The sequence below is a fragment of the Cibotium barometz genome, chromosome 7 (assembly GCF_041138505.1).
Source record: "Cibotium barometz isolate CiBa-2024 chromosome 7, ASM4113850v1, whole genome shotgun sequence".
Classification (NCBI taxonomy): Eukaryota; Viridiplantae; Streptophyta; class Polypodiopsida; order Cyatheales; family Cibotiaceae; genus Cibotium; species Cibotium barometz.
In genome coordinates, this window is record NC_141052.1 from 13,054,766 (window position 1) to 13,082,753 (window position 27,988).

At 41.7% G+C, this 27,988-nt stretch overlaps 1 protein-coding gene across 1 annotated transcript; it reads right to left on the bottom strand.

Moving 5' to 3' along the window:
* Positions 1-15,779: 15,779 nt before the first annotated feature.
* Positions 15,780-17,737, bottom strand: LOC147636695 (glucan endo-1,3-beta-glucosidase 7-like). The gene is made up of 3 exons (XM_086800174.1): positions 17,526-17,737; positions 16,135-17,430; positions 15,780-16,026 (listed from the first exon to the last, which is right to left on the bottom strand). The coding sequence occupies exons 1-3, from the start codon at positions 17,584-17,586 to the stop codon at positions 15,995-15,997; spliced, it is 1,389 nt and encodes a 462-aa protein (XP_086656300.1). The 5' UTR covers positions 17,587-17,737; the 3' UTR covers positions 15,780-15,994.
* Between the last annotated feature and the right edge of the window lie 10,251 nt (positions 17,738-27,988).

Below are 27,988 nucleotides of genomic sequence, written 5' to 3' on the forward strand. Positions count from 1 at the left end.
CGCGCCCAACACATTATTGAGGAAAAAGGTTTTTAAAAATTGGGAGAAGAAATTAAATCTGCAAGCCCTCATTCGGCCATGATGGATTTCCATGCTTAATAATCTGGCTATTGCTCTCCATGCTCCTCTCCTTGTTGATTCAATCTGTACCGATGGATTATGAAGAGAATTAGTAAAATTAAAGGTGGTTTTATAGTTTTTGAAAACCCATAATGGTTTTCCACCTTGCTTTACCTTTTGGGTAATATATTGATGGGAATTTGTTATCCAATGGTTTCAAAGATACATAAAGATAAATCCATAAACGTCTTCTTCTTCAATTTAAATTCAAAAAAATTACCAAAATCACATCTGCCTTTCTCTTTCACCTCTTTGTCCACAAGTCTTTGACCGCTTTTAAGAACATTAAATTAAACCAACCAAAGCTCTGATACCACCCCAACTGAACATTAAATTAAACCAACCAAAGCTCTGATACCACCCCAACTGGATCCTTTTGTACTTCTTGAAGAAATAATTAAAAACTCATAAAATACATTAAAAATTAAAACAAAGACTTGAATTAAATTGGAATCAAATAACATAGCATAACACAAAGAAAGGGAAATAAAATAACATCACCATCAAGACAAGATTGGGTGCAATCTCCCCCCCCCAAGGCCGTGTAGCTCCACTTTCACGACATGAGTATTTAGAGAATTTTTATTCATAAAAATAGGCCAAGGAGCTAAGAATAGATGAGCGTACAAATTGGGCTTGCTCTTCCCACTTGTGGGGTATTGCTTTACATATTTATAACCATATCAAAATCCCTAAGGTTTGTACATATAAAAACCTTTGCCCAAATATAATTGCTAATGGGCCTTGTTACATAAAATAACTTTGTGCACATTTGCACATATATTAATCTTGTACTCACTTGCACATTTCATCAAGCTGAATCCAACACATTTCATCAAGCTGAATCCAGCACAAATTAAATTAAACATATTTTTGTACGATTATTAATTCATCAAAAATATGATAAAATATATACCTGTAAAACAGTCCTCCCGTTTGAGAAAGCAATTGTCCTCAATTGTGTAAAAGAAAATGCTACAACAACAAAAATCTCGTGTGACACCTAAGTTGGTGATCCTCGCACCATCATCAAATCACAAAAAAATATATGATATAGACAAGATCCCTTATGTGTGACACACACACATTGCTCATCACCTATTTCTGTAAACATATCCCAATTAATTGCTGAGTATACAATTAATCCCAATATGATACATTGATAGGCAGCACAAACACAGCATATATTCACCACTTATTTCACTATGATGAGAGTATCATTATGTTCACATCATCTAGCATGGTGTGAGTTGCCAATTGTTACACTCCAATGAGAATGACACATTAGTTGCATAAACCACTTATTTCACTTCGATCGTGTTAGTGCAGTTGTCAAGCATAGTCCACTTGTTTCACTTGACCACAGTACAGTTGTCAAGCATGGCACTACTTGTTACACTTTAATAACATACACCTATCAAGCATGGTCTCAAGCTATGCCAATACCACTAGGTAAGCAGTATTTAATGTGGAGTCACCCACGATACCAATTTAATGTGGAGTCACCCACGATACCAATTCACTAGGATGGCACACTATTTAAGCAGTATTTAATGTGGAGTCACCCACGATACCAATTCACTAGGATGGCACACTAGTGTTCGGGTGTCCCTGTACAACTTAAGGGCGGACATTATGTAACAATGATGGTGCCAGCATAATTATCATGAATTTCTAGAAGACCTAGGGAAGCCCACTCATTGGTAGGCTAAAGTCTCATGAACAAACTTGCTCGATGGGAACACACCTAAACCCTTGGGTATCCTTTAAGATGCAAAGATTAAGACCTTTAAAGTGACTAAACTTAATACCAAAAACATGTACCTCGATGGATGAAAAGGAACCACCTATGTTTAGATTTGTCTTGTGTTGGAGAAACTATGTACCTCGATTGATGAAAAGGAACCAACTATGTTTAGATTTGTCTTGTATTTAAGGGGCACTTCACAATTATCCACCATGAACAAATGATTACCCCTATAGAGGGTGACCAATAGATCCATTTCTAGACATAATCTAGTGCCACATCCATTTTCATTATAACTTTAGTTGGAGACATTGAAAAGGATCAATCCCAACAAGTGGTTAAGATACACGCATGTGGGGTTGAGGGTGGAGGTTCATGTTTTGTTTGGTGCCATGGCAAAGGTGTACACAACCAACTTTGGAAGGATGAAAAATATTTTGCAAGATTGCATCCATAACTAGGAACTTATGTTGGTCTTGCATGATGTTGTCTTCAATGTATAAATTCAAAAAGAGGTACATATGTTATGTTTGTGATCTGCATTTTATCTCAAGTTTAGTGTAAAGTAATTGGTGGATGGTTGTGAATCTGCCCTAAAGCACTTTCAAAGCATATTATTTCAAAGAAGTTATCTTTTAAATCATGCTCACATGTATTTTAAATGTTTTTTTCTCTCGAGTAAAATAAGTAAACTATACAATATTCTTGTGACATGCTATCATACTATCATTCTACACCTTCCAATTTTATCATGACTCTGCTAAAGCTTCAAACACATCATGTTAGTGAAGATAAATTGTTATTGTCATATTCCTTATTTTTAATCATCACTATTAATATTTAGGATTCCCTCCCATAGTGATAATGTGCTAAGAAAGCCCAGTCATCATTTATTTTTAATCATCACTATTAATATTTAGTATTCCCTTCCATAGTGATAATGTGCTAAGAAAGCCCAGTCATCATTTACTAGGTTTGCTTTTTCTTCTGGGCTGCTACTACTTTTTGTTGTCAGAGGTAGACATGGTAGAGTTTGTAGAGTGTTCATCAGCTTTCAGTTTTGCAAGTCTCTTCCGGTACTCTTCAATGTAGTTCTCTATCTTGTGGTAGTAATGACACTTTCCTTTTTTCTTCTTGGTGTCACCCTATAACAACCTCAATCATAATATTCTTTGCTTCAATGTAGCCTACCCACCCTTTAGCCCAATTTTTATTTGCTCTCCTAAGTTCTATCACATCTTTGATATCATCTTTTACTATCATGCATGTGTAGAGTCCACTTTGCCTTTGTTCCTAGAGAAGAAGGCTTGGTATCCTCTGCTTGCATCTCACCCCTAGTATTTTCTTCCTTGTTTTCTCCTCGTGGCCTAAGAGTCCACACATGTGAAACTGAAGAGAAAAAGATGACCCGTGCCTCATTGAGCGCATACCCAAGAGAAAAGGATAGTTGAAAATGCCCATGAACAAGCTGGGATGATCTACCTCAAAAGTGATGTGATAAATGCCATGTTATCTACCATTTAGAAAGGCATGACAGTCTCTACAAGCTTGGATGGTGGTGCTAGTGTCAACATAATTACCATGGTGTATTCATGTAAAGATTGTTAGTGGGGTGAGAAATATCAGGTGTGTGTGGCTATAAGCTTTAATTCATGAAGGTGCATGTGTTGAAATAACAGTGCGTGAGGTGGTTTTAAGACGTGACGTGCTTAGTTCGTGAAGTGCTTAGCCCATGAAGTGCTTAGTCCATGAAGGGCTTAGCACGTGAAATGGTTAAGACGTGAAGTGCTTAGCCCGTGAAGGACTTAGTCTGTGAAGGGCCTAGCACGTGAAATGCAAAAGCCGTGAAATGGTTAGACGTGAAGTGCTTATCTCGGCGTGAAGGGCTTAGTCTATGTGGTGAAGGGCTTAGCACATGAAATGCTAAAGCTGTGAAATGGTTAAGACATGAAGTGCTTAGCCCATGAAGTGGTTAAAGTCATGAAGTAGTAGAGTGTACTTCGTGAGATAGCAGGTTTGGTGGGTCATGACTGTCAGTGGGGGAGAAGTGGGGTTAGTGATGTAGATTTTGTAGTAGGAACAACTAATTTCAAGAGTTCAGTGTAGTGTTAGTCCTTTTGAGGGGCTAGTGTGAACCTCGTGAAATAGCAGATTGCTACTTCACGGGGGTTAACAAGCACATGTACTTGTGAATTGGTATGGGGAAAGAGATGAACATTTTTTCATGCTTGGATTGTGAAAAGCAACAACAAGGAAAGGGGATGTGACATATGCAATCGATTAATAAGATACAAATTGATTTATTATGTACCCACTATGATTTATTCGTATGAATGAAACAAACAAGGGTGGGTATCGTGCTCCTACCTGAGAATCATGGTCGTAAGCAAGGAAGAAAGATCACACACAGACACAAACAAGGGTGGGTATCGTGCTCCTACCTGAGAATCATGGTTGTAAGCAAGGAAGAAAGATCACACACAGACACAATCACAATTCAACAGGCGATGAAGATTGATACAAACCAAGTGCAGGGAGATCAAACGGAGTGGGTCGACAAAGAATGCAAAAAAAGGAAAGAAAAAGTATTTATGATTCAGCCTTCGACCCAACGGTGGCCAGCTTAATTAGGAATGCCACATGTCATCTTGCATAGGTGGAAGGCTTGTGACCATTTCACGGCATGAAGTGCTAGAGTTGGTTCATGTCCTGAAACATTTTGAAGTGTTTCACGGTGTGAAACGGTTATGAGTGTTTCACAACATGAAGTAGCTCTCACGGACCTGTTCACAGCGTGAAATTGTCTGGTCCCTTTTGCATGTAAATGATACCCTATGACTTCCTATATGCTCAATCAGTCAAAGCCACATATCATGCATTCAGAGAAGGAGAATAGTGCACGTGAAATGAATGAATGTGTCTCACGACATGAAAGGAATATTGTTTTACCTTATACCCACGTGCTTGGGGATGGGTACCTTTATGATTCTTCTCCGTTTATGGCCATGTGAACCAATGGGGTACCTTGGAACCTATGGGTATTTGTTGTTGCAATCGTTTCAATTCAAAGTTAGAGCTTTGGATTTTTCCCTCCATCGAGTTGTATTGGTGCAATTCCTTTATAAAAATTTGGTTATGTTTTGCCCGGGTACCGAGGAAAAGAGTTCTCAGCCCTCCTAACCGGTGCTTCAAGCAAAATTCAAGGTAGTCATACCACTTACACACCCAATATGAAATTGCTATTTTAACAGATTCAATTGTCTTTAAAATAATCTTTTAATGAAATCATAGTATTACTGATTATAATCCTCCAAAATATTGAGTCCATTGTTTTACAAAATATATCATCCGGAGTCTCCGTTTTGAAGACCAGCTGGTCAACCACCAACGAGATCCAATATCAAAATTCAGGCATGGATCATGGTTACATCACTCACTGGCCCACATGTTTCACAGGTTGACTCAAATACCTCTATATGTTGGATCGGGTACCCATCGCCTGAGAACTTTTGCACAAGCTTAGAAATAATATGTGGTTTCATTTGGGATGGTCTGGATTCCAGGGCGATGCCTAGTTCCCTGACCACACCTCGGCCCATTTTTGCAGCCATATTTAGTAGATCCGCCCGTGTGATGGCGTTCAGAGATCTATGTTTAGATCCATAACTAGTCTTAGAGGAGCTACTCTCCCCCCGTGACCTAGACCTCTTCCTCTTCCTTTATTAGTTCTTCTATGTAATACGGTTCTATGGCTAGGTCCAGCCAACTCCTCATTGCCTGGCTCATTATTAGTAGCTTCAGCTTGCCTTTGTTGAATTAAGATCTCCATGCCCTACAAGAATGTAGGATCATTAACCATTTCTTGTATATCTTCTCTAGTATAGAGGCAATACTCACCTTTTGAGTACCCTAGGTAAATTCTCCTCCTCATTTTACATCTCAAGGCCTTCATCCAACCTTGATTCCTCATTGATGGGCTCTAGAGTTGGTATTACTCCTTCTGTTATGCCCATCCACATGCTATCAGTGGCATTTCTAGATGTTTCTGGTTCTTTGCCCCACGTGATTGAAACAGATTTACATTCTCCATTTCCCTCTAATCTGCCCTTGTTTTTTGACTATCGAGCTCTTGTTTCCTTAAGCTCAATAATCGAGAATCTCATTCTCCCTCAACCCTCTTCAAGTCTGTTTCTATTTCCTCCGATGTGGGAAAAAAGACTTGTCTTGTCTTGGCTACACTTTCCTTATCCCTCCTAACCTTGGGGGTTGTCCTACTGATCCTAATTGTGTTATTAAGCGTGGATCCAGAAGGTTGGGTTGGTAATTCTGGTCTTAGACCATGCCCAGCTGGTTGATGAGCTCGTGCCTAAATTGCTTGTCATCTTTCGTGCCATGTTGGAGACCAAAAAATCCATTGGCTATATCAAAGATTCCATTGGATCTTGTAGGGGAAGATGGTTTTTCTTCCTCTCCAAGGCCATATAATCGTAGCCCTTCTTTCATGGATTCTTCACCACTTGTATCAACGGTGGTCAAATTCCTCCAAGCTGAAACACTCAATTGAGTGCTTGTTGCCACCGCAAGTGGCCTGAACCAACACTCCTTTGAAAAGAAGAACTTGGGTGGTTTGATGTACTATCATCTCGAGAGTAAGGTTGTCTCCAATGAGTTTACCGGACCTCAAGTACATGAGAGTGTAATTTGATAGGCAAAATAAGCACTCCAATGTTTTTAACTGGTTTTCTACTGAACAGTCTCTTTTGGCTATGAACTTATTAGTAATCCATAAAACCACAGAGAATGGTTAACGTTGTGAAGTAGCAGAGAGAGCAGTTCACACCGTGAAGTAACAGGAAATGGTTCACGTCGTGAATTGTTCCTCGCACTACGGTAACTAAGGTTCAACGCTTTGATTTTTTAAGCTCAGAATTACTTCGATTCAAGTCAGATAGACCCAAATAGTGTAATTAGAGTACCTCTTTTACAACTGGTTTGACAACCCTTAATTCATGAACTAGCAATCCATGAGAGCTTAACTTGTGAGCTGCTAACACATGAACTGCTAAGGCATGAAGTGTTAGGCTATGTAGGCTTAACCCATGAAGTAGTAGGTAGTGGTTCATGCCTTGAAACAGAAAATGGTTCACGTTTTGAAATGCTTCACTACTATCTCATGTGATAAGATTCTTCAGTTTGGTTGTGTCAGATGTGTCCAGGATAAGGCACCCTAGTTTTAGCAAGGTAATCCTACAAATCCCAGTGCTGATTGTGGAATGCGATTCACGCCATGAAGTAGCATGAAATGGTTCATGTCATCAACTGTTTTTTGCACTTTCACGTGTAAAACTACCGCACATAGACAAAATGATGTTTTGGAGTGTTACTTCCATATCCAATTGATCTAGAGACTAGTCATGCTAAGGATTGGAGATGTAATGCAAGTTATTAACATGACCAATAGCTCTTTATTTTTGTAATTTTTATAAATTTTTAGAAAAATAGAAAACAAGGTGTCACCCCTGGTAGCTCACGGTAGCACGATTGGTGACAAAGTATCAAAATTAAAAGGAAAAACTAATGTGGCTTTCCTCTAAGCTCTTTGAAGTACTCACTCAGCCACTGTTAATGGATAACATACTTCGTCACATACACCAGGAAAAGAAGAGGAGAAAGGTGCATGCAAGGGTCAAATACGATGGATGGCACTTAGCCAACCCTATGAGGGTTAACTCCCCAATGTGAGGCCGTAAGGGGCTCACTCCACACTCTCCTTGTGTCACCCAAGGAGAGATCCAAGGCTAGGTAGTGAGCAAGAGGGAAAGAGCTATGGAGAGCTCAATCTCTACCTCATGGCAGTAGTATGAAAATAGGGCATGGTAGATAGAAATGAAAGGTCGAAGAGAAGAGAAGGGAGAGCACTACCATTCCTACTCACACACACCAACAGTCTAAGCAAGCAAGCCACAACACAAGCAAGCAAGCAACCATAAACGAGAGAGAGAGAGAGAGAGAGAGAGAGAGAGAGAGAGAGAGAGAGAGAGAGAGAGAGAGTGATAGAAGGCAAGACTCAATTGAGACAAATGGGATTGTCCCTTTTCATATTTCATAAAATGTCTTTTATACATGAGCTCATATTTACAATGTCCGTCCGCCCCAATTACAAATGGGAGCCTAAAACTAGTGTTCCTAGTTTAACTAGCTCTATGTACACAGTAAGCGCTTAGCGCGAATACAAAAATATGAGTTATAAAAAGGCGTAGTAGCCACACGAAAGGTCATGTTAACCGGAGTGGTTAACATACCCCCTCCCAATAGGAGGTCCGTCCTCAAAACTGGTTGAAGAAGCTATTTGTAGTAGATAGAATAAGTGCGAAGGAAGTCCCATCACTCACAAGGTAGGAGTGGGAGGGGCACGATGGAGGACCCAGTAGGTTGGTCTAAAAGGTGGTCTCCATCATGTCTTCAAAAGTCTGGCATGGGCCTCCAAGCTGGCATCCACATGATGCGCTCAGCCAAATAGTTTCTTGAGCGTTGGCCCTTTGTTGATGTTAAAGACGAGACCTTGGGCTCCTTTGAAGTAATGGTCCTAGGTGGGGAACGACTCCAGCAAAGTGATGAGGTTGAAGAAGAGGATGGTGGCGATCACTATTGGGTCACGGACCTGGTCATAGCAGCGGATAAAGTCATGGAATCTCTTGACCATGGATTCTTCAGTGCATGGATGGTGCACGGACGGGAGCACGAACCATGGGAAGTTGAATTGCAACTTCTAGTTCCTCTGTTGTCCTTCATGGAACATCTTCCAAGCCCACCGTCGTCGAATGGGAAGGTAATCAGGGCTGATCCTCAATGCACGAGGCGCGTTACAATAGACTTCCCATATGAAGGGCTTGATGAGCCGGCTGCTCGCCCATGAGATCAAACGTTATGGGACGAGCATCGGTGGGTGGATGGTGGTATCCACCGCAAGTTCGGGGTGGGTGGTCATGCCACTAGGTTGTGTTCTTTGCATCAAGGTACGGGCAAAGGGAATGGATGTCGAGGCAATCGGTGACGCGAGTGATGGGGTGATATTGGAATTATCGACCACCGAGCAGGATGGCAATGGCCTGCTCAAACTCCATGCAGTCTAGAGGATCATGCCAATTCAAAGCGTTAAGTAGAGGATCGACTTCCTCGCACTCACATGGTGGTGGTGGTTGGATCTCTCCTTCTGCGAGTGGTGGGTGGGTGGGTTGCGGAGTCGGGGATGGGGAGGGGGGTGGAGGGGTTGTCGATGATGAAGGGCGCATGGCAAGGAAGGCAGCATTGAGAAAAGGTGGGGGTGTTGCAAATGTGTAGGGTATATCCTGGAATGTTGTGTGCATTCCTAAGTTGAGGGATAGTGAAGGTGGCGAGGGGGGTGTGGGTGATGGGGGTGGAGTGGGAAAGTGAAGGGGGGAAGAAGAAGGTTGGGCACCAAAAAGAGGAAGAGTGGAGGTGCCTAAGGGGGGTGGGGGTTGTGCGTGAGGAGATGCAGATGATGAGCCTGATGGGGGACGAGGGGGTGGTGGTAAAGAAGATCGTGGGGGTGGAGGAGGCAAGCTGCCCTCCTGCCCATCATTTCCATCATCATTGTCATCCGAGGTAGGGCCAGCTTTAGCGGCAACATGAGGACCGTGAGCATAGAAAAATTTGATAGTAGTGGTGGCCTCGGCTTTGCTATACTCGCATGGAAAGGCAATGTGTGTGTCATCAAACTAGCATATGCCAGTGGTCTCCATGACTTTGAGCTGAAGAAAGCAGTGGTGGTAGAGGATAGGTAAGCCAGGCACCATGAGTAGGGTGGTAGAGGATCATGCAGAAGGGAGAGGTAAGCATCATGGATGACGTGCTAGCCTATAGTGCGGAGGTTTTGAAGTGTCTGTCTACAGATAGGGGGAGGTATGGGTAGGGGCATACACCATTTGCTAAATAGAGGTCAAGCAAATCGATGGGGTGGGCGAGGTCAGAAGGGAAGCTATAGTAGACGAGAAGGCTCCAGGTTGTGAGGGTGGCTTGAAGAGGGTGAATAGGGAGCTCAAACAAATCATGGGGGTGTTGGAAGGAGAGAAACCCCTAGAAGAAAAAATGGGGAAGGAGACTGAGGCTATCTAGGGGGAGCTTAGTTAGAGCATAGGAATACTGTGGTGGGAGAGTGGCTCATCAACATAAATATCATGTTGCAAAAGGTTAAGGCGGATGGCTCGAAATTGTAGATCAAGAAGCTCATAAGGGGTTTGAGGGGGGGATGCCAAAATGGGAACAGAGGAATTCATACTCAAAGTAGTTTCCTTGTTGTAAACCATTCGGAATAAAGTAGGAAAACATGGCATTATAACAGCAGCAGTATGCCGTCTAGGAAATATGAATAAAATCCTGTATAAAAGGAATAAGATGGCCTTATCCCAGACTTTCACATACTAAAACATGTCTCTATATACTTGAGACCACATCAAGGAATAACTCTTTCCGAGTACGTCATTAGAAAAGAAATTGAATTATTGGCGTCTTTCTAATGATAACTACCCAATAAACACAATAAAGCTAGGGTAGAAAAATAACTCACCTAGATACATAAGCAACTAGGTATCCGAGTTGGAATATGTATAAGAGTACAAGGAACACAATCCAAAATTACATGCAAAAAATGAAGACAAATGCTACCTTCAAAGAACATTAAATTATCCCAAAAGATCAAAAGATCCTAATAAAAGCATGGATAAAAGCATAGAAGGTCCTCAAATCCATGAAAACCATAGTTGATCATAAAAATCAATGCATGCCATCTAATGATCATTAATCATGCCAAAAGAAGCATTTAAAATTGGTTGGCCAACTCATCAATCCGGAGTATATGAACATGGTGTCGTTCAAGCAAAACTCCAAAGTAAGCAAGTGAAACACATGTGTGTAACACTCATTAAAAAACCCCTAGATACAAGTGATCTAGGCAGAAACCTGATGAGTCCATATAAAACTTGGAAAACATCCAATAAAATCCACCAAAACAAACCGATCAACTAACTCATGATACAATTTGTCTTAGGCTTAGGAAATTAAGCATAGACCACACTTAAAAAAGTGTAAAATAAATTATCTATCTGTCGTGGCAAACCTTATACCAGTTTTTCTAGGCAAGATGTCCAGGGTAGCGATGAGGATATGCATCCAATTCTTAGAGTCTTCCAGCTTTGGAAGTGGTGTTCAATCCTCACTCTCCTTTTCATCTTCTAGCGTTTTGTAGCATGTCTGGCATAGATGGACTTCAGTAGTTCGTGTAGTTGTGACTAAGACCCCTGCAAATGGTATGCCACTCATGGGGTGTACTTTCCACGTGCGTAGATTGATCTTGAAGTTAAGATCTTTTCTCCAAATGTAGATGTGGTCAGTATCCCAATCATGGATCATCTTAGATTCTCGCGTAAAGGGTATGTCAAGGATGCAGTCATATGAAACTAGATGACGTCCAAAATTTATCACCACAAAAGTGTGGCGGTAGGTCTAGCGGTGGCTCCATCAACGGGTTTAACTAGCAATCGGGTGTTATCCAAGGCAAGCTCTCCCCATTTTCCCCAGCATTGTTTGGTCACAATGCTCACTCTGGCTCCTCCATGCAAGATTGCAATAACTTGGTGTGGTCGTTGAAAGTTATTGGCAGTGCATTAAGTTCATCACCTTCAAAGTATTGTCCAAGCTTGTTCACTCAAACGGTAGGAGTCCCGTTTACCTTAAGAGGTATGTGGAATTCTTCTTCCTTAAATTCATCAGAGCTATTGGGCTCCATGGTTTTGTGCATGCCTACCCTAAGACGTCCCTCCATCCAGCCTTTCACGTTGTTCCATAGGCTTGGGCTACCTTGGAGCAAGGTTCTGATAGGGATTTGGACTTGAAAAGAAAGGAAAGAAGAGAGACCTGCAATGTCTCTTGGAGAACGGAGGTTGTCCTTTGAGGAAGGTCGGCTCTGCTTTGTCTCAAAATTTTTGAAGTGTATGGGATGGGAACAGGGATTTCTGCATTGGTTCCCCTATGATGTTCATCTCCCAAGTCTCTAAGATATTCTGCCACCATGTCTCCCTGTTGTTGGGGGATAGCTTCTACTTCTGTTAACTCTTGCGGGAGTGGTTGGTCTGGAAGCTTGCAAGGATAAACCTGAGCATCATGCATAGGTCTCTGGTTTAAGACAGATGGGCATCGTTCAAGGTAGGCAGTAAGAGGATAATCTTCCAACTGAGCTTGTCACTCACAAACTAAATCTTGGGCGGCTAGGAGTCTTTCTTTTTCCTCAATAGGATTTGGATATTGCATAAGCTTTTTGGGTGGTTGATGGGTGTCAATGGGTTCTTGGGCTCTGGCAGACATAGCATATCTTCTTCTTCAAATGAAGAAGTCGAAGGACGAGTTGTTGTGCTGCCAGATTCAGAACTGCTTTTGATGACCTTGATTTTGTGAGGTTGATGCCTGCAGCATGTGCCGTAGCCCTTTGCCTGTTTTGTAGCAGCCTGGTCACTGCATTGAGAGGGACTACTTGAATGAAACTATCTCTAACACTCAGTAGGTTAAGGTTGGTGCTAGGATTAACTTCATGAGTCTTTCCAGAGGATCCTTGTCTCAACAGACAATCTTTGTAAAGGTGATCGATACCACACCCTGTACACAATGGAGCTGGGTGTATAGGCACTCGCCACACCCTTTCGATTGGGACACTCAGCCACTAAATGAGGTCCACCACAATCGTAGCATTGTGTAGGTGGTCTTTTAGTTGTCCGGTTCATGTCCCTAGCCTGAGGTATTGGGGCTGCTAAGTACACAAGGTACATTTGGTTGCCCTCCATATAACATAGTGACTTAGGATTTGTGAAGGTGAACTTGTTGGCTCTTGGGTTTCATAAGTGGGAGTCTCTAGGATTTATCCCTCATTCCCATCCTCGAAGAGTTCTGTCAGGGTTCTCTGACGAACTAGTGCAACTCTTGGTAGTAAACGGGGCCTGAGGTGGGAGAACTGGGGGTGGTAAGGGCATTTTTGGTACTCTAAGGATTCCCCTTTGGGCCACTTCTTGGTTGAGGCGCGTTATGATGTGCTAGAGTTGGCAAAGCCAGTGGTTGCTTGGGGTTGGTAGTGCATGAGAGGCAAGGCTTGAATTAGAGCCGTCTTGTGGTGGTAGCAGTTGGTGCAAGCATGTGGGCAGAGGGTTCCACTCCACATTCTCGCAAAGTTCGATCACTATTGGGCAATGTTTGATTAGTTTGGTAGTGCCTAGTTTACATTTTTTAAGTCTCTCACATATAGTGCTTAAGAGGCCTTGAAAAATCCCATTGTTCCTCATGCCATCATACCCAAAGATCATCCGATAGTGATGATGATGAAACATTGTAGGTATATGGGGGTTTGTACATGCTTACAAAGTTTCTTCACCATTAGATGATGTTAATTAGTTTTCTAGTGCCCAATGTGCCTTTTTCAAGTCTCTCAAACAATGGTCAAAAGGCCTTGAAAAGTCTTGCTCTTCCCCATGCCATTGTACCCAAACATTGTCTGATGGTGAAAAAACTTTGCACGCATGTGAACGGAGACTGCCTCCTCATGAAAAGATTGTTCACCCCATCAAAAGATGTTTGATTGGTCTAGTAGTGTCTAGTGCACATTTTTGAAGTCTCTCAAGAGGCCTTAAAAAACCTCACTCTTCCTAATGGCATCATACCTACGCACCATTCAATGGCAATGAAATGTTTTGCAAAAACATGTGGGAGGGTTCGCTCAGTAGCTTGAGCCAAGCAACGAATAATATAATGGCACTGTATATAAAAGCAATCCAAAAGTAAACAAAGACTGCACTTGCACATCTTTCGAAACATTCTCCATTCAAATGCTTACTTCATTGTACAAAGATATGTATAAATGTAGTCTTTAACATTTACAAGCTGTCATTTACATTCACATTCTTCGGCATGCCATTTGCAAAACCTTTTTGTAGACAACATTGGTTGTGAAGACTTCATTTGAACCTCTTGTGCCGCTTTCATATTCCACAGTATGCTTTACACACACTATCACTACATCGGCGGATGATATAACACGTAACATAGCAACATACAGTTGCCCATGTGTGAATACTTGTGTGGCCAGATAAAGTCCAAATACACTTAATGTTTTTCCTTGGGACTTATTTATTGACATACCAAAAGCTAACTTGACAGGAAATTGTCTCCTTCTCAAGTCAAAAGGTAATTGAAGCATAAATGTTATCCTAGGAATAAAGATTATGTCTCCAATGTTTGTACCTGTAATGATTTCTGCTTCTATCATCTTTAAGTTAAATTGCTTGCATATCAATCTAGTACCATTACAAAGTCCCCGTCAAGGGTCCAAATTGCGGAGCAAAATGATAGGGGCATTAATCTTTAGAAGTACTTATTTTGTTCATTCGATTAATAGCGAAGATAATTGGTGTGATAAAATGAGATGAAACTGAAAGAATGTACAACTTATGTGTTCTTGATAGAAATTGTACTACAAATACCCATAGTTATGTAGTAGGCATAAATGTTATCCTGGGAATAAAGACTGTAGGCATAAATGTTATCCTGGGAATAAAGACTATCTCCAATGTTTATACCTGTAATGATTTTTGCTACTATCATCTTTAAGTTAAATTGCTTGCATATCAATCTAGTATCATTACAAAGTCCACGTTGAGGGTCCAAATTGCGGACCAGAATGATAGGGGCATCAATCTTTAGAAGTGCTTCTTTCATCCATTCGATTAATGCTTCCAACAATGGTGAAGATAATTGGTGTGATAAAATGAGATGAAACCGAAAGAATGGACAACTTATGTGTTCTTGGTAGAAATTCTACTACAAATACCCATAGTTATATGTAGGGGCATTTTGAATTTGATTGAGTAAAACAAAGTCTTTCTAGTCTAAACACATCATTCGATCATTTGCCCATCATCACCTTTTTAAACTCTTCATAGTTGATTTGCTCATCTTTATCATCTCTATCGGCCTCATAGATTTTTTCATCTACTTCTCCCCAAGGTTTTCCATCACTGGTCATAGTTCTCCATCCAACAGTGATGGCCCTTAAAGCCTACGTCTTTTATACAAACTCTTCTCATGAACACAAGAACAATGTCTTCTCAAAGACTATACGAAAAGCCTTTCACAAACTCTTCTCATGAATGCAAGAACAATGTTTTCTCAAAGACCACACAAAAAGCCTTCCACATCATGACTTGCCCCAAGAAATGCTAAAATTTGACGCTTTCAGAAGACATCAAAGCTCTTCAAACCTTCTAGAGAAGGCCTCTTAGTTATATGTAGGGGCATTTTGAATTTGATTGAGTAAAACAAAGTCTTTCTAGTCTAAACTCATCATTCGATCATTTGCCCATCATCACCTTTTTAAACTCTTCATAGTTGATTTGCTAATCTTCATCATCTCTATCAGCCTCATAGATCTTTTCATCTACTTCTCCCCAAGGTTTTCTATCACTGGACATAATTCTCCATCCAACAGTGATGGCCCTTAAAGCCTACGTCTTTTATACAAACTCTTCTCATGAACACAAGAACAATGTCTTCTCAAAGACTATACGAAAAGCCTTTCACAATCTCTTCTCATGAACGCAAGAACAATGTTTTCTCGAAGACCACACAAAAAGCCTTCCACGTCATGACTTGCCCCAAGTAATGCTAAAATTTGACGCTTTCAGAAGACATCAAAGCTCTTCAAACTTTCTAGAGAAGGCCTCTTAGTGATTTTCTTTTTTAATTTTACACAAACATATTTTGAAGATCATCCTTAGTTTATGGCCTTCAAAATCAAGGCTTCAAATTTCGGCCCTGACCGCGAGAGATAGCAACATCAAACCTCAACACCTTTATGTAGAAAAAGGGGCTTAAGATTTCAACATTTCGGTTGAATACATAATAATAATAATAGCCAAGTGGGATTACACGAAGAGTGAGTTCGTTTATATAAATAAGCGAATTATACATACACAAGTGTGCACAATTTGTGCTGGGCAGTAGAGTAGAGCTTTGGTTTCATGGAATTAATTTGGCCCACGTGGAGCCTAAATGGTCTTGCTCTCGCACAGTCTACTGTGAAGGATAGGTGCAAGAGCCGTAACCTGCATCCACGTCAGACAAGTTAGATTGATAACCATTAGAAAACACTTGGATGGTAGTGTTGTGCAGCACGTGTGCAAGCGTGTAGGGGAGAGGGGCCGGAAGCTTACTGGGATTGGTGGCGGTGACGAGGCCGGCGTTGTTGAAGAAGCAGTTCCAGTAGTTGCGGCCGTGGCGCTGATAGTAGCTGTTCATGGCGTAGGAGGCGTGGGCCGCCAGCGTGTCCGGGCTGAAGCACGCTTGTCCGTCCTGTATGGCGGAGCAGTCAGCCCCCCCTTCCCCGCACGCAAAGTTGATGCTCTGCTGCAGTAGCTCCTCGCTGGCACCGGGGCCCGCCACGCACCATACGCCCGCAGGACCCTGCCCTGCGGCTGTGGGGGGTGCACCTGCTGGCCCGCCACCTGTCGGTGCTACCCTCGTGACACCGGCATCGTAGACTGCTGCTGCATTGGGCTGAAAGAGACCGAAGTTGCGCTCAGAGGTGGGTCCGGGCTTCTCGTTCTCATTGAAAAGCGCAAAGACGAAGGTGGTGACGGGGGCATTGGGCATAAGGGGCGTTCCCACGCCAGAGGCCAACCGCTTCACCAAGTTGGTGTTGTACGCTTGTGCGTTCTGCATTCCCGCACCGACCTCGTTAGCTTCTCCAGAGGAAGGCCAGCCGGTTTCGGACACCACGACCGGCAACTTCCCGTCAAAACCAGCCGCTTTGATGGCGAAATATATCGCATCGACTTGGGCATCGAACAGGCTGCCGTAGGTAAAGCCGGTATTGGGGTCCTTCACCCCGCCCTGGGACATAAACAACGCATAATCTAAAGAGACGCCCTTGGGATCAGCTGCGTAGGCAAAGTACGGGTACGCGTTCACCATGAAAGGGGAGCCAGTTTGGGAGAGGAACTGCAAGAGCTGTTTCACATAGGGCAGAATAGGTGCTTGGAAAACGGCAGAAGAGGGTGGGGAAGACGTGTGGAGCACAGCCATGGAGCTGGGTGTGGAGACCTTAATCTTCTCATTAACCCCTAGGTCTTGAAGGGCTGATTGGAGATTGTTCATGGCAGGAACAAGAAGAGGCATGAGCTTCTTGTCTTGGCCTGTGAGGATCTCATTGCCCACAGCTATGGCGATGATGGAGGTAGCAGGGTAGAAGGGCTGGATGTGCTGCTTGACCCAGATGTGGGCAGCCCTGGAGCTTCTAGCGAGGGGTAGGATGAGCTCGTTTTCCACTCCCAGCACAAGGCTGATGCCAGTGTTGGCAAATGCAGAGAGCACGTCTACATTGGCATTATACAGCTTCACACTGTCAATGTAGGTTGTTTTCAGCAGCTCCACAACTTGTTTTGGAGGGGGTAGGTTGTTGCCATTCATGCCATAGTTAACTCCGATGCCATTGGCAAGCTTGGTAGCATCTGCAAGGAAGTATCACGACCGTTAAGAGAGCAGATTAAGTACACTTAGAGTAAATTAAAATACACTATGGATGTGAGAGTAAGATTTGCATTACATGAACATGCTACCACCACCCACAACAGCAGAAGGCGCGTCCATGCACTCATAGCTGCCATCAACACGATATGTGGGCTTTCTGGTACCTCTGATGAAAGGAGCGTGAAGGTGGTGAGCTACAAGAGTACGACTTGGTTAGTGTGCATAGCAACAAAGGGGCTCGTGAGTCGCGCCTGATAAACAGACAGACAGACAGACAGAACGAGTCACGAAACGGACCAGATGTCCGTCGTTTTTATGGGGCAGCGGGCTCACCATCGTGGGCGCCGGGCGGGCGCTGCGAAACCCGAAAGTGTGAAAGCGGCTGCCGCAGAGAGCGAGTCACCTCTGTTGCCAGGCTGCCACCCACTTCCCGTTCTGCCTCGGGCAGTAGCAACGGTCGACTTTTCCACATGAAAAAAAACCTGCCCTGCCCCTGTCAGCTTTTACCTTGACGCAATACTCTAATTATATTTTATTGGAAAACAATCAGACTTATTCACGTTTGCTTGCCCAGTAAAATCTGAATTGATCCAACAAGAGCAAAATTGTAGTATCCATTAAAAACCTTCATCCCAAAAATAGGAAGTTTTTTTGTACTAAATTCACAGAAATTGTAACTTAAACCCCTCAAACTGTAAGAATTTGAAACCTTCAACTCTAAAATTTGAGTATTGAAGTATGTTGTTTAAGAGTGTAAAATCCACTATGGTTGCAAACTGATAAAGCTGAAAGGATAGAAGGGTAGTTTCTTTTTCTTTTTTTTAAGGGGTAGTTAGATTAAATTAGATAAAACAATTGAAGCTATGATTGAAGCATGTACACAATTGGAAGATGAAAGGTGGAACTTAATATGTAGTCTACTTAACATGGATCTGTAGAGCCATAAAGTTTGTGGATAACTAGGTGAAGGACTGGATGTTAAGTTTTTTTTTGGAATTATATATATATAACTATTGTTCCCAAAAAAATAGATAAAACAAAAGAAAGGAAAATGTACATAATGCTTTTCACTCGAAGAAGCATAACTTCTTCATGATAACATTATCGAAAGGCCTCTATTCCAAATAATCCTTAAGAGCTAGCAAACTCTAGATGATAACATTATCAAAAGACATCTATTCTAGATAATTCTTTACGGCTAGCAAACTCTAGATGTATTCAACCATTTCTAAGTCTTGCCTCATAAAAGCTTGATTTCGTCATCTGTAAATCAGGCTGTCCTTTTCTAGGTAGCCTTGTTGGAGAGACTTGATCTGTTGTTGCTTGTTGTGCTGTCAACAAGTCACTTATATGTGGATGGTGACTCTAGTGGCTCCGAGAAGCACAGCCTTGATGAGAAGCTTAGCACTCCATTAGTGTTACTCTTGGTGCAATGAGAACCAGGGTTATTCTGAGGAGACATGGCAGTGATCCAAATGTACACAGGTCTACGAGAGCTAGATACCCTATTGACAGGATAAGATATGATCGATATATAGCCCATCATTATACTTACATGGTTAAGGAAATATAGAAGTTGGAGCCCACTTGTTTTGAGCAAGCACTTGGATATACAAAATGGGACGATGCCATGGATAAGGAGATGGTAGCATTGGATGAAAATACATGTTAGTGCCTTTGCCTAAGGAAAAGAAGGCAACTGGATGTAAGTAGGTATACAAGATCAAGCCTAACTTTGATAAATCAGTGAGTATGTATAAGCCAAGGGTTATACATAAACCTATGGCATTGACTATGAGGAGACATTCTCCGCGAGAATGGCCAATCGGGAAACCATGAGAGTTGTCAGCAACAACACAATTTGTCTTTACATCAAATGGATGTAAAGAATGCTTTCTTGCATGGTGATTTGCAAGAAGAAGTATACATGATGCAGCCCCACCATTGGGTTGGGAGAATGATACATACCCAGATTTTATGTGGAAGTTACGTAAAGCCTATATGGCTTGAAGCAAGCACCCAAAGCATGGTTAAACAAGATCAGGGAGTATCGTATTACCATTGGATTTCAAATATCAAATGCAAATTTTTCACTTTATGTGAAAAAGATAAATAGAGGGATCGTTTATATCTCTATGCTAGCCTCATAGAAAAGTCCATAATCAGCTGTGGACTGAGAATCTGTGTAGCCATATCTAAGTGTGGCTTCCTCGGGGCCTGCATAAACTGACTCACTCACAAGTTCAAGACCATAACTTAAGTATGGCCTAGTAATGGTCATGTAGATCAAGCTTTCCACTATGCGGCTGTACATAGTGGGGTCCTCTAAAATCTCACCTATATCTATGGAAAGATTTGTGTTTTGCTCGAATGGGCTTACAACTATTATACCAACATGTCTAAGCCATACTGCCTCTTTCAATGACAAAATGCCATGAGGTGATCTCACCACCTCTATACCCAAGAAATACCATAGCTTATCCAAATCCTTTATCTCAAACAAGCATCCTGACATCATGTATGTCAGCCCTTTATCTCAAACAAGCATCCTGACATCATGTATGTCAGCATTACTATCGCCAGTGATAATCAAATCATCCACATAAATGACTAGTAGCATATAGCTAGCCTAGTAACCTAGTCTATCATGCTAGGATGAAGCACATTGAGGTGTATTATCACTTTGTGAGGGGGAGAAGGTTCTAGCAGGTGATGTGAATTTAGTATATGTCAGCACAAAGGATTAGGTGGCTAACATCTTCACAAAGGCATTGAGTATAGAAAAGCTTCATAGGTTTATGAGCTTACTTGGATACAATGTGTGGAGTTAAGCTCGAGTGAGAATGCTGAGATATCCAGCTCAACTAATGATGCAAATATTGATGACCCACTTGGGTGACAGCTTCCTCACTTATGCTATTGAAAGGGTTGGTGAGATTATAGGTGATAAGCCACCAGTGATTTACAGGCTATGTGATAGCCACTTTGTTGTATTAGAGTTATGGCATAGTTAAAGCACTAGCTTTATATAGTCAGGTTTACACTATGGAATGAACATTGTATGTTATAGTAGGAGAGTACTTTCCCTTATAGTATATTCTCTTATCTGTTTAATTTATGGTTATAAAGAGAAGATAATAGAAGACTACTTTCCCTTATAGTAGGAGAGTACTTTCCCTTATAGTCTTTACTCTTATCTCTTTAGTTTATGGTCATAGAGAAGAGAAGAGAATAGAAGAATAGAGAAGAGAAGAGAATAGAAGAAAATTTAGCCATCCATCTCTCTCTTGTGTCTTGCTCTCTCTTATGTGTGTGTGTGTGTGTTTACTTGTAAGGAAACTCAAGCTCTCTCTCTCCCCTGCATTCTCTTTAACATTAAAGTTTTGAAACTACATTATTTGGGTGGTCTTTCCTGTGGGGTGGGAGCTTGTTGAGAAGAACATGTGCATGCACTCCTTTTGCACAACCAACAATCATGCGACCGCACTTTCTCATGCCCAAAAGTACACCCATGAACTTGACTCTATAGTTTTGTGGAGGTCTCCAAATTATTCAAAATGTTTTATGTATAGGAGGATTCAACAACTACCTTCTCGCTAGATCCTTAGGATTATCATTATCCATACATTGTATCTCTCACATACGCTACTCCTTTTCTATCTCACATGCACATTATATTTTGCCATGTATCTAGCATCATCTTCCATGATAAACATTATCATTAATTCATGTCTTGTAGACTCTCCATCATCTGTCAAAGGTGTGGGGGCCTTATACATAGGTGTACCTACAGAGAGCTATCTTACACTAGCCTAGTAACATGTGGTACAAGGAAATGGACAATGCACATTTTCCCTTAAAGTTCATGATTTTCTCTATACTCCAACTTTCTCTAACAGCTCTCTCTAATTTGTTTGCCCATGTTGTATGAATTTTGTTTAGCACTTTACAAAAGGGCATTTTCCATGTCTAACACATGCATCATATATTGAGTTTTTTAATTTAAATCCCTCTTGACAGCTAACCAACTTCCATGCTTAGACTTTGATAAGTTGGCATGAGGGTGCATTATACAAATTATATTGGTTCTATATTTTCCATGCTTGGACTTCGATAAGTTGGTACAAGGTGTGCATTGTGCAAATGAAATTAGTTCTATAACTTACCAAAATCATCACACTACCCTAATGGACTTCTATATTGGTTCTATATTTTCCATGCTTGGACTTCGATAAGTTGGTACAAGGTGTGCATTGTGCAAATGAAATTGGTTCTATAACTTACCAAAATCATCACACTACCCTAATGGAACCCAATGTGAAATTCATACTTCCTACCGGCTTTTCCAATAATATGTGGATTGATTGAAATTTCTCAATCTCTTACATTTTCTTTATGCCACAATTACCTAATAGCTCGACCTTGAGCTAACACTGCTTTTTTGGTTGGTTCAGTGCACCACTTTTCACACATGGTATTGGGATGTCTTTATAGTATACATTATTGTGTGGCCATTCAAAATTTATGCCCAATGAAATAGGAAGGAACACTCAAAGCAATTCATCTCAAGAACTTTGTTAGTATAAACATCTTTGATAGTGTTCCAATTTGCTTGAACCTCATCTACCATGAACCCAAAGAAGTTTGCATCCTCAAATCTCATAACTTGATTTAGACAATTCAAAAACAATGCTTGGGAAGCCTTCTCCTCTTCTCTTTACTCAAACCTATATGTCTATACACTCATTATAACAAGTATTTGAATCAAACAACTACACCTTGAACTTACCCATTCCCAAGGTTAAACAAATTTGTCGAACCATGTATCATTGGGTCTTACCTTAGAGCCACAAACTATAACTTCCCTATGTGGATGCACTAGCTCATTCGTCGCATTCTCATTCCATTGTCACTTTATGCCGCCTAGGTGGAGGCAACAAGAGATGGCCCTTTGCGATGGTTCTCTCTCACAAAAGGTAGGGAATTAAGGGGAAGCTAATGCAAAAAGACAACAACCAAACTTATCTAGCATGCATCCATCAAGCAATCAAGATTCAATAGCATACAATCAAGTAAGAAGAGGGAAGAGGAGATCTCAAAATTAAACTATTGCAATGGAATTATTGTCTATTTCTATTGTAAAAAATGAACTATATATAAATGACTAGTTTTCACACTAGGTTGGCCAAACTAAAAAATGGTCCAGCATCTATAACCACTCTTAAGTAACTATCTACATGGAATTTGAAGACTTTTCCTATTAAACATTCTTTTAAGCACATGATAAGGCTGCTTTATATGTCCCAATATCGTCTTACAAAAGATAAGTGCCCATTCGAGCCGGTAAGATAGTAAAGTGCCTTAGACATTCTTTGAAGCACCGGGTAAGACTACTTTATATGTTCCACTATCATCTTACAAAAGATAAGTGCTCATTCAAGTGGCTAAGACAGCAAAGCACCTTACAATAGGTCAAGTAGCTTCTTTGTGGTTAACATATCAACGTGGGCAAAGTTGTGTTGGTGATGAAGTGGAGTACAAGAATAGGTTACATACAACATTGAAGCTCCCATCAGTCGTGCCTCTTTCCCATTCTCATCTAGGGACCAATAGTGGTACTAGAGCCACCGCCTCCAGGAGCTACCAATTGTCATCTCAAACCTAGTCCATCACTATCCGTTGTCTATCTGTAGAGCTATGAAGCCACTAGATATGCCACCTTTTTTCCATCAATTTGGGTGGTGCTAGTGTGCACAACAAACCATCCATTGTGCTAGCTTTTGGGGTGGCTCAACCTCACCCACCATTGGCAGGCGACTCTAGTGGAATGAAGACCACATCTGTCCATGGCCTAAGCCAAATTTCAGCCACTTCAATTTTTGTTTCAGGTAGCACAAGTGCAGCCAACTCCACTACTACTCCAGCCCCCCTCAGCTATAAGAGACCATCATCTTACTACCCAATCATCGTTCTAGCACAGGTGGCTCTACCACATGTTAGCATCACGTGTTCTAATCCCCCACTTAATGTTTGTTCATCCTATTAGACATGCAAGATGCTCTACTAGCTAGAAATGCCTCTAATCCCCCACTTTATGGTCTTGTTACAGCCATCAAGTGGGGGATCAAAGGCATTTCCAGCCACCAACAGAGCATCTTTCAGGCATAGGTACATACATTTTAGGGATTTTATTTTGCATACATAATTTTTGGAAAATTCAAAGCTTCTGTGCTGCATTTTTGGGGATTCTTGTTCAAAGTGTTGAATTAGTGTAGTGGAAGTATAGGCACTTGGTACCTATGTAACTCTAGGCACTCCCATTCTTTTGCACATATCTTGGGGCTTTTTTCTTCTCTCTCAAGGTTACATCCTGCTCCTGGTACACTTAGACATCAAATCCTAAATTTTGATGAATTGTGATGTCTTATTTACACATTCTAGTCATTATTCAATATTTCCTTACAAGCATATGGGATGCTTCAAGGGTTCTCTTTTAGGGAGACTTTCTTGTTTTAAGTGCACATAGTTTTCTTTGAGAACTCCAAGCTTGTGAGGAGAGATGGAACAGAGATGACTTTCCTGTTTTGAGTGCACATAATTTGCTTTGCGAAATCCAACATTGTGAGGAGAGATGGCACAATGAGGATCTGATATTTTTTAGGTGTATGGCCATTGGGGAGGATAGACTTGATGGATCTAATTTTCTTTGTGAAATCCAACATTGTGAGGAGAGATGGCACAATGAGGATCTGATATTTTTTAGGTGTATGGCCATTGGGGAGGATAGACTTGATGGATCTAATTATTTACTGTGCAGCCTTATAATAAAAAGCTTGTTGATAGTTAGGGGGTTATGGGAGATTTTCACTAAGTATGAGCTCCATCCTCCCTTGACAATAGTATACATAACACGTGGGACCAGAACAATAGCTCACTTTGTTGCTAAAATTCTAGAGGGTCCTCCTCCTCCTACTACTGAGGAACAATGCTAGGTGGGATTCTCTTGATACCCATGATCACTCTCTCAATCCATCATACCTCACATTTGATCTTGTTCTTCTTCTCCAGAGCTTAATGGGTGGTTCTAGAGACCATGTTCTAGTCCCGTAATGAAGTAGGAGTAGTTCTTCTCCAGAGCTTAATGGGTGGTTCTAGAGACCATGTTCTAGTCCCGTAATGAAGTAGGAGTCATGTACCTGCTGATGTGGGAGATGGATAACTTGACCCATGAATCTGAAAAGATGCAGGGGAGAAGAAAGCTTGAGCTCTTGCAAGCACACACACACTCACAAAACCCTAAAAGCGAACACACAAGGTGAGAGGCTGAAAATCTTCTTCTTCTTCACACAACACTCAACACACCATATACAAAGATAAGAGTACACACAATATGAAAGGTACTTAACCAAATACATACTAGGGTTCTCTATAGTGTGAACCTAACTAAATGAGCTAGCGCTATAACTAGGCCAGTCTCTAGAATGGTTCTGTCACACAGCCTGTCATCCCACTGGCCGCATATCACCCATGATCTCACCAACCATGCCAGTGGTGTAAGTGTGGGGCCTATCCCCTAGGTGGGTCATCAGTGTCCATCGCCTCACTAGATGAGCTCGATATCTCAACACTCCCCCCCTCGAGCTCAACTCCATCTCATGTACACAAAGCGAAGCCCTGAATCTGCGGAGCTTCTCTGTATCCAATGCTTTGGTGAAGATGTCAGCGACCTGATCCTGTGTGCTGACATAAACAAGGTCAGCGTCTCCTGCCAAAACCTTCTCTCTGACAAAATGGTAGTGGACCTCTGTTTGTAAATGACTGTTTTATGTCAAGAATGCTAGGGAAGCATTTTGACCGTCTTGTAGATTAAGGTCATGAAGACCTAACTGTTAAAGTTGCAACTGCTGTGACAGAGAGTCAATGGAGGACGTCTCGCGTAGCAAGGTCGACCGAGGTCTTGACCAGCCTCGGTTCGATTAAAATGGTGAGCTTTCGGTACGGTGGATGAGGGACCAAGGAAGCGGCCTATGAGTGAAACGCTAGGTCACCTGCGAAGGATCCTAGAGGGTGCTGACCATATGATGCTCGGGCTCTGGGTCGTCCAGGATACCCACGCGTTGTCATGCCATGGCACGTCTATGGTGTGAAACCATGCATGTGAGGCCATCAAATGCAAATCCAGATGCATGGGGTTAAGTGCCATGACGAGTCATTATATGATGCCATGTACATATGTTCATATTGTAAATGAGGTTCAATAAGACAAGCTGAGACTGAGCTAGGTCTCGAAGCCTCTGACAGTGTGGTGTGAATTGTGGAGTTTTTTATGCTTATGGAGAATTTTGGAGATAGCAGAAACCCTGTGCCTTGATAGGACTGGATTATGCTTGTGGGTTTGACTGCTTTTACTGATTCCATGAGATGGTGAAATGCTCATAAGCCGTGACTATGGTTGAGTTGATATTAACACTGAGACAGAAAACTTTATGGTATATAATGGTCGTGGTCATGATCATATGCTTCGGATGGCAAGGTCATATGTGTAATAAGGATGCCAAATGAAGCTTCTTTCGATGTGGCGTGGGAAACACCCTTAGTAAGGTTGTGGTGTGAAGGAGTTTGATTTTTTTTTAATGGTTATCACTCAAAAATACATGCGTGGAATGGTAGGCGCAGCGTGGAAAATTTGAAATGGAAAAACGCGTTTTTAGCTGCAAAAGGTGGTGTGGGGCGCCGATTCCCTTGCGGGAAAAAGGAGAAAAAACCAGAATGTGAGGCGGCGCTTATCAGAGAGAGTCATCTGCAGAAAAAACCAGGGACCAGAAGCACGTTCGACCAGAGAGCTTGATTTCAGGCCAGCGGGGGCGACTGTCCATGGCATGTAGGGGTTTGAATTGAAGAGCAAAGTGATTGCTACCCAGTGATATGCTTTTTTCATAAACATGAATTCAGCTATGCGCCGTCTACAGCGAAGCGTCATTTGAAAATTTCCGCTTTCCCACTTTCAGATAAGTGTTAAATTGATTTAATTTCGTTTACTATCCTACCTACCCACGTTTGATAAATCGTGGAGTCTATAAACCTTTAAAGGTTTTGTAAATAAAAAGGGACTTGATATGAAGAGTTGGGATATTATTGCATCAAGAAACGTGGAATCAAAGTATCAGAAAATGCAGCAAGGATTCTGGTAAAAATTGATTTTGTTTTTTATCCTAGTGGATCTCGAATGCAAGCCATGGAATTTCTTAAAATCATGTGAACATGTTATAGTTATGCCATATATCGTCTTGTGTTTGTGAGTTGTTGGAATTTTAAGGCAGATTTTCAGGTGATAAAGACCATTATGAGATGATGGGAATGGTGACACTGGATGTATGGAATGAAAAAGGTCACATGTATGTTGGAAATACTTAAAAGTTATGTTATGCCTACATGTGATTGGCTGGAAGGTTTTGGAAAAAGGAGCCAGTGAATCTATGCTTGGAAAGGGACAAGCACTTGGTACACGAATTCAAGGATGTATTGAGATGAATTGACACATGTATATGTCATTAAAAATGGACTTGTCCTATGCTTCTTGGGGAATTTTGTGTGTGAGTTTCCTTGTTAGATTTGGTACCTACTCTCACAGCTAGAAGTCTCGTACTTTCCTGGCTATACCGCACACGTCACGACAGCTTTTTGGTGAACCCGATGTGAAACGCTGGGGTGAGAGTGTGGTGAAATATACAAGGAAGCTATGGCTGAGAATTCTGAGGGTCAAGGGGTTCATTTTGACCCCGGAGTTATGCAGATGTTTCAGATGTTTACCATGTACATGCAACAGCAGCAAGCTGCTGAGAGGGGACAAATTTCCACGACCAAAGCATTACAATCAATTGTGAAAAAGGTGGATCAATTTGATGGGAAGGATATCACAAAGTACCTGCACAATTACATAAAGGAAATGGAGCTAAACAGGGTGACTGAGGAGGATATGGTTTGAAGTTTTGAGCTGGTATGTGTTCTTGAAATAAGAGAGCGCATAAGAGGATTGCAGACAGCACATGGTGGCAGAAATTGGGAGGAGTTCAAGCTTGCTTTAAAGGACGAATATTTCATGGAGGATTCTGAGCGAGTGACCAAACGAACTTTCTTGGAATGGGTCACAAAACCTAAAATGGGAATTTCTGCCACAGAATTGCTAAGAGAGTTTGAGAAGCGCTATGCCCAGCTGTCAAGGATAGAGCGTACAACTTTGGACAGAGAAAAAAGAGAGCTCTTCTTACAAGCAGCTGGGAAAGATCTCCAAGAGAAATTGGAAATCCTCCTTGAGGATAAGGATACAGAGCAGGGATTAAAGAGTGATTGGAATGATGTTGAGGATGCGGTCACCATGTTAGCAAAGCGGCAGCGGAGGAGGGATAAAATGGTGATGGGCTCTGCAACCCCCATAACTGCTGTTACCCCTGAGAATCTACCAAAACCAGCTGCTACAATTCCAAAGGTAGAAGGGCCGATGGATGAGCTTATTAAGGGTATGCGTGACCTAAAATTGAA

Bases quoted from the DNA above. Each gene is read 5' to 3' on its own strand.
- LOC147636695 (XM_086800174.1), bottom strand. From the start codon at position 17,586: ATGGCAGCTATGAGTGCATGGACGCGCCTTCTGCTGTTGTGGGTGGTG. The intron at 17,431-17,525 runs GTAATGCAAATC...ACTTCCTTGCAG, and splicing joins GGTGGTGGTAGCATGTTCAT to ATGCTACCAAGCTTGCCAAT. The intron at 16,027-16,134 runs GTAAGCTTCCGG...ACGTGGATGCAG, and splicing joins CGTCACCGCCACCAATCCCA to GTTACGGCTCTTGCACCTAT.